General features: G+C 47.7%; 1 protein-coding gene across 1 annotated transcript; it reads right to left on the reverse strand.

Annotated features, from left to right (window-relative positions):
• Positions 1 to 1,783: 1,783 nt before the first annotated feature.
• Positions 1,784 to 5,111, reverse strand: LOC134294642 (zinc finger protein 850-like). The gene has a single exon (XM_062966227.1). The coding sequence runs from the start codon at positions 4,301 to 4,303 to the stop codon at positions 2,522 to 2,524; it is 1,782 nt and encodes a 593-aa protein (XP_062822297.1). The 5' UTR covers positions 4,304 to 5,111; the 3' UTR covers positions 1,784 to 2,521.
• Between the last annotated feature and the right edge of the window lie 2,178 nt (positions 5,112 to 7,289).

Consider the following 7,289-nt stretch of genomic DNA (forward strand, 5'->3'; position numbering starts at 1 on the left):
TAAAGTTCAGAAGTAGACCTTTCAGGAAAGGTCAAATATAGTCCAGGAAAACAATGTCCAATATGTGATATTAGAGTCCAAAGTTATAATCCAATAACCGAAACACACACTTTGCCAGGCAAAGTGTGGGGAAATGACAGGGTCCTTTAGTCCAATGAAGCTTGACAACAAGGCTGGAAGCAAACTAGATTCTTGGCAACAAGGCTTGATACGTGGCTATAAAAGACAATAAGCAAGAACAGGGTCCGTGGCGAGGTCCGTGGAACAAGGAAAGCTTGATGCTAGAACAAGGTCCGTGAAACAAGGCTTGGAACTTGGTCCTGGAGACAAGGGACTGGAGTAGCGTAGTCCACACACGATCTCACTCCACAAGGTGACGAATTGACTCCGCAAGGATTTCTTTGCGGGCAAACACCTATATAGGATCTTGTTTTCCCACCAAGGAACACTTTCCCTGGGGAACAAGAAACGAAACCCATACTGTGTCCAGATGCAGGACTCCTTAAAGTTTCCCAAGGGAAACAGACTTAATCAGCTAATTGTCTGGCAGCTACCCTGGCGCTCCTGCGAGTCGCCTCCTGAGCGCCTCTATCTCGATTATAATAATCCCGGCGAGAAAATGGGGGAGATTTCTGCTCAAGGCTTGTTTGGCTGACTTCTGGTGGCCAAACATCTTGCAGGTGCAAGGGCTCCAATTCTGGCTGAAACGGTGGGAAACCCAAGTTTTCCTCTTCATCTGCCACAATAGTACTGGGAACGGGACTACATGGCCCATGAGTCATCACAGATGTGAACGTAGAGTTGAACAATCAATGAAGCTCTGTCCACACTCCAGGCAGTTATAGGGTCTCTCCCCAGTGTGGGTCCTTTGATGTGAACGTAGTCCTGAACTACGAGCAAAGCTCTGTCCACACTCCAAGCAGTTATAGGGTTTCTCCCCAGTGTGGGTCCTTTGATGTGAACGTAGAGTTGAACAATCAATGAAGCTCTGTCCACACTCCAGGCAGTTATAGGGTTTCTCCCCAGTGTGGGTCCTTTGATGTGAACGTAGTCCTGAACTACGAGCAAAGCTCTGTCCACACTCCAAGCAGTTATAGGGTTTCTCCCCAGTGTGGGTCCTTTGATGTGAACGTAGAGTTGAACAATCAATGAAGCTCTGTCCACACTCCAGGCAGTTATAGGGTTTCTCCCCAGTGTGGGTCCTTTGATGTGAACGTAGTCCTGAACTACAAGCAAAGCTCTGTCCACACTCCAAGCATTTATAGGGTTTCTCCCCAGTGTGGGTCCTTTGATGTGAACGTAGAGTTGAACAATCAATGAAGCTCTGTCCACACTCCAGGCAGTTATAGGGTTTCTCCCCAGTGTGGGTCCTTTGATGTGAACGTAGTCCTGAACTACGAGCAAAGCTCTGTCCACACTCCAAGCATTTATAGGGTTTCTCCCCAGTGTGGGTCCTTTGATGTGAACGTAGAGTTGAACAATCAATGAAGCTCTGTCCACACTCCAAGCAGTTATAGGGTTTCTCCCCAGTGTGGGTCCTTTGATGGGAACATAGTCCTGAACTACGAGCAAAGCTCTGTCCACACTCCAGGCATTTCAAGGGTTTCTCCCCAGTGTGAGTCCTTTCATGTGAACGTAAATGTCCCCCCTGAGTAAAGCTCTGTCCACACTCCAGGCATTTATATGGTTTTTCCCCAGTGTGAGTCTTTTGATGTGAACGTAGTCCTGAACTACAAGCAAAGCTCTGGCCACACTCCAGGCAGTTATATGGTTTTTCCCCAGTGTGGGTCCTTTGATGTGAACATAGTCCTGAACTACAAGCAAAGCTCTGTCCACACTCCAGGCATTTTTAGGGTTTCTCCCCAGTGTGAGTCCTTTCATGTGAACGTAAATGTCCCCCCTGAGTAAAGCTCTGTCCACACTCCAGGCATTTATATGGTTTTTCCCCAGTGTGAGTCTTTTGATGTGAACGTAGTCCTGAACTACGAGCAAAGCTCTGTCCACACTCCAGGCAGTTATAGGGTTTCTCCCCAGTGTGGGTCCTTTGATGTGAACGTAGTCCTGAACTACGAGCAAAGCTCTGTCCACACTCCAAGCATTTATAGGGTTTCTCCCCAGTGTGGGTCCTTTGATGTGAACGTAGAGTTGAACAATCAATGAAGCTCTGTCCACACTCCAAGCAGTTATAGGGTTTCTCCCCAGTGTGGGTCCTTTGATGGGAACATAGTCCTGAACTACGAGCAAAGCTCTGTCCACACTCCAGGCATTTCAAGGGTTTCTCCCCAGTGTGAGTCCTTTCATGTGAACGTAAATGTCCCCCCTGAGTAAAGCTCTGTCCACACTCCAGGCATTTATATGGTTTTTCCCCAGTGTGAGTCTTTTGATGTGAACGTAGTCCTGAACTACAAGCAAAGCTCTGGCCACACTCCAGGCAGTTATATGGTTTTTCCCCAGTGTGGGTCCTTTGATGTGAACATAGTCCTGAACTACAAGCAAAGCTCTGTCCACACTCCAGGCATTTTTAGGGTTTCTCCCCAGTGTGAGTCCTTTCATGTGAACGTAAATGTCCCCCCTGAGTAAAGCTCTGTCCACACTCCAGGCATTTATATGGTTTTTCCCCAGTGTGAGTCTTTTGATGTGAACGTAGTCCTGAACTACGAGCAAAGCTCTGGCCACACTCCAGGCAGTTATAGGGTTTCTCCCCAGTGTGAGTCCTTTGATGTCTACGTAGTGCTGAACTACGAGCGAAGCTCTGTCCACACTCCAGGCATTTATAGGGTTTCTCCCCAGTGTGAGTCCTTTGATGTGTTTGTAAGTTTCCCTTCAGAGTAAAGCTCTGCCCACACTCCAGGCATTTGTAAGGTTTCTCCCCAGTGTGGGTCCTTTGATGTGAACGCAGACCTGAACTAACAGCAAAGCTCTGCCCACACTCCAGGCAGTTATAGGGTTTCTCCCCAGTGTGAGTCCTTTGATGTCTATATAAATGTGAATTATGAGAGAAGCTCTGTCCACACTCGAGGCATTTATAGGGTTTCACCCCAGTGTGAGTCCTTTGATGTGAACGTAGTCCTGAACTACGAGCAAAGCTCTGTCCACACTCGAGGCATTTATAGGGTTTCTCCCCAGTGTGAGTCCTTTGATGTGAACGTAGTCCTGAACTACGAGCAAAGCTCTGTCCACACTCCAGGCAGTTATAGGGTTTCTCCCCAGTGTGAGTCCTTTGATGTCTATATAAATGTGAATTATGAGAGAAGCTCTGTCCACATTCGAGGCATTTATAGGGTTTCTCCCCAGTGTGAGTCCTTTGATGTGAACGTAGGCCTGAACTATGAGCAAAGTTCTGTCCACACTCCAGGCAGTTATAGGGTTTCTCCCCAGTGTGAGTCCTTTGATGTGTTTGTAAGTTTCCCTTCAGAGTAAAGCTCTGCCCACACTCCAGGCATTTGTAAGGTTTCTCCCCAGTGTGGGTCCTTTGATGTGAACGCAGACCTGAACTAACAGCAAAGCTCTGCCCACACTCCAGGCAGTTATAGGGTTTCTCCCCAGTGTGAGTCCTTTGATGTCTATATAAATGTGAATTATGAGAGAAGCTCTGTCCACACTCGAGGCATTTATAGGGTTTCACCCCAGTGTGAGTCCTTTGATGTGAACGTAGTCCTGAACTATGAGCAAAGCTCTGTCCACACTCCAGGCAGTTATAGGGTTTCTCCCCAGTGTGAGTCCTTTGATGTCTATGTAAATGTGAATTATAAGAGAAGCTCTGTCCACACTCGAGGCATTTATAAGGTTTCTCCCCAGTGTGAGTCCTTTGATGTGAACATAGTCCTGAACTACGAGCAAAGCTCTGTCCACACTCCAGGCATTTATAGGGTTTCTCCCCAGTGTGAGTCCTTTGATGTGAACGTAGTCCTGAACTACGAGCAAAGCTCTGTCCACACTCGAGGCATTTATAGGGTTTCTCCCCAGTGTGAGTCCTTTGATGTGAACGTAGTCCTGAACTACGAGCAAAGCTCTGTCCACACTCCAGGCAGTTATAGGGTTTCTCCCCAGTGTGAGTCCTTTGATGTCTATATAAATGTGAATTATGAGAGAAGCTCTGTCCACATTCGAGGCATTTATAGGGTTTCTCCCCAGTGTGAGTCCTTTGATGTGAACGTAGGCCTGAACTATGAGCAAAGTTCTGTCCACACTCCAGGCAGTTATAGGGTTTCTCCCCAGTGTGAGTCCTTTGATGTCTCTTCAGCTTTCCATGCTGACTAAAGCTCTTCCCACATTCGATACATTTATATGCTTTCTCCTCCATGTCAATAGTGCTACGTACATTTAATTCCAAAATGGACACTTGATTCTTGTTTTTCCCTTTCTGATCACTCACAGCAGTGGGTTCAAATTACAGGAAAGTAGATTCCATCTGAACATTAAGAAGAACTTCCTGACTGTAAGAGTTGTTCAGCGGTGGAACTCTCTGCCTCAAAATGTAGTGAAAGCTCCTTTGGAATCTTTTAAACAGAGGCTAGATGCTCATCTGTCAGGGGTACTTTGCGCTTTTCCTGCACGGCAGAGGCCTGGACTGGGTGCCTCATGCAGTCTCTTCCGACTCTATGGTTCTACTGTATAATCCAAAGTGAATGTAGGAATTCAGCAAGATCAGCCCCTTGAGAGGAATCCTTTTTCCTAGAGGACTGGTTTCCTTCCTGCACTTTGGTTTCCAAATGCCTTAATATCGACTAGAAGCTGGTTCGTTTCCCATCACGGCAGGGGTGGCTCCAGAGAACTCTCACGTCCTGGTCAAGAAAGAAGAAGCAAAAGGTTAGACATGAAGCCGCATACCTCTGGCTCAAGGAAAACAAAGCAAAAAGGAAAGAAGAAAGGAAAGATGGAAGGGAAGAAACACAGAAGGACAGGATAAGAGAAGGAAGGAATCACGGAAGGAACTCAACCCTTTCCCCATATTAGAGGGCCACTGGGTCAGACCCAAACATGGTTCCCTCGGTAGAGCCCATGATGAGATGCAAAGACAGGCACAGCTCCAGCCACAAAGTCTCCTTCCTGCCAACTCCTCTTTTTCCTCCATCCAGTGGAAGATTTTCAGCAACAGAAGAAGAACTAGCTAGGCTGAAGGAAATCCTAAGAAAACTCGAGGCCATGGAGAGAAAAGGTCTTCCCTGGATGCCTTTGGGAAGAAGACTTCAAGGGGCCTCCAGATGGCCTGAAATGTTATCCCTTGATTCTATACGGCTGAAAACAAAAACGACTGGGAGAAGAACTGGCCTCAGAGGGAACTTCCCAAAGAAATAGCCTGGTATTCTATCTCCCCAAACTCTCAAATGGTTAAGACAGATGTAGAAGGAAGGTTTGTAATACTAACGATAGAACTGCAAACAAATACCGTATATTCAAGCATAAGCTGGCCTTTTCAGCATGTTTTTAATGTTGAAAAAGCCCCCCTTGGCTTATACTCGGGTGAGGGAGGGAAGGAGGGAGGCGGGTGTTGCTGATGGGCAGCCCTCACTGTTTGCAGTCCTTGTCCTTGTGACTGAATGAAGGTGGGCACCTCCCTGAGGTTACAAGACCCTACTTGAGGAAGGGCAAAGAGGTCCCCATTCTTCACCACCGGCGGATATGCTGAGGGAAAAGTGCCCGGCTCCCCCTCCTCGCCAGCCCCCTCCTTGCCGTCCTCGCTCACCTGAGCGAAGAGAAGGAGGCGCTGTCGAGGCTGACAGGGAGGGGAGCCAGGCCCTTCTCCCTCAGCGCACCCACCAGTGGAGAGGCATGAGCTTGCCCTCCCTCAAATGCGGCCTCGTTGCCTCAAGAAGGGTCCTGGCCCTCGCTGCCACCGTGATCCCAGCTCAACTCAAAAGGAAGAGAAGGCGGAGAAGGAGAGAGAAGACGGAACACAGCCAGAGAGGGAAGGAAGGAAAGAAAAGGGGTTTCTATGGGGAAAGGCGGAGGCCTTTGAACCCTCTCCTGCCCAGCCATGCATTCCCAGGTCACTTCGGGGGCCCCTTTGGGCCCCAGCTTCTGGCAGGCCTCTGTGGGTTCAACACCTTGGCCTCCCCAAGCCAGGCCTTGGAGGGACGGATGCCTCTCCGCTTCTGACCCGCAGCCACACCTGGGGCCACCTTTTCGCCCTTCTTCTTCCCCCCTAGTCCCACTCCTTTTTTTCTTCTCTTCCTTCTCCTCCTTCCTCTATTCCTCCTCCTAATGCTTCTTTTTTCTATGTCTATTGTAGTTGGACAGTGATCTGAAATAACCTTTGATTGGATTTGAGCCTTTAAAATAAGGATTAATCCTTCTCCTCCTTCATGTATTCTTCCTCCTCCTGCTGCTTTTCTTCCTTCCTTCTTCTCCTCCTTCTATTCTTCCTCCCTCTTCCTTTTTCTTGCTCTCCTTCTCCCAAGAAAATTAATTTATATGGAAAATTAATGAAAGTTAGTGAAGCCGGGGATACCTGCTCAGACCCCTGGCCATTGACCTGAGTAATCTATGTTCAGCTTGATGAAGCACTGCTCCGCAGTTGGACTGTTACGGCAGATAGCTGGCCTTCTGCAGGTTCTACTGCATTTCAGGGATTTTTATAATTTCATACTCTTACAATTTTATTAGTGGGATTTTATATGCCCTGAGTCCCTTAGGGGAGATGGTGGCAGGGTACAAATGAAGATTCATCATCATCATCATCAATTGCTACACTGTGATGGTAAGGGATACAATGAAAGCAGTAGCCAGAGGAATTTTATTAAAGAACAATATAATTTAAAGAAAACAAGAAGAAGAAAGCATTAGCAATGAGAACACAGCTAGCGAAACAAGAGTTAGAAAAGGCACAAAGAATTTTGATATTTTTAAATGGAGAATACTTTGAATATAGTAATACAAACTCCAAATTATTAGCCAAAGCAGCACACATTGGAAAGGAAAAAATTGGGGACTTCCGGGTGGATGCTATGGAGGCAGGACGGGTGTTCTGAAGCTCTCAGGATGCCACCATTCAAGCGGTCGGGTAGAGCCTGAAGGCTCCCTCTATCAGACAGAATTTTTAGTCTGTTAGACGGCTAAACCCACAGGGCTCCGTCGATGGTCCCAGTGTCCCTCTCCCCTCAAGGGTGAGGGTCCATGGACCCGGCAAAGGAGTTTCAAGGGCAAGCGGACCGCAAGGAATGCGACCTGGATTTTTCCAGCTGACTGCCTACCCATCCACTTTCAAATCTTAAGAAGAAATTCAACGCAACTGAGTAAGTTTCTATACGAAGCGAATCTGCTTGACTGGCGTAACGTCCCTCTGCGCG

This window comes from Anolis carolinensis, unplaced genomic scaffold (assembly GCF_035594765.1).
Source record: "Anolis carolinensis isolate JA03-04 unplaced genomic scaffold, rAnoCar3.1.pri scaffold_18, whole genome shotgun sequence".
Taxonomy (NCBI): Eukaryota; Metazoa; Chordata; class Lepidosauria; order Squamata; family Dactyloidae; genus Anolis; species Anolis carolinensis.

What these genes read in the sequence shown, in the direction of transcription:
- LOC134294642 (XM_062966227.1), bottom strand. Translation starts at nt 4,303, where the DNA reads ATGGAGGAGAAAGCATATAAATGTATCGAATGTGGGAAGAGCTTTAGT.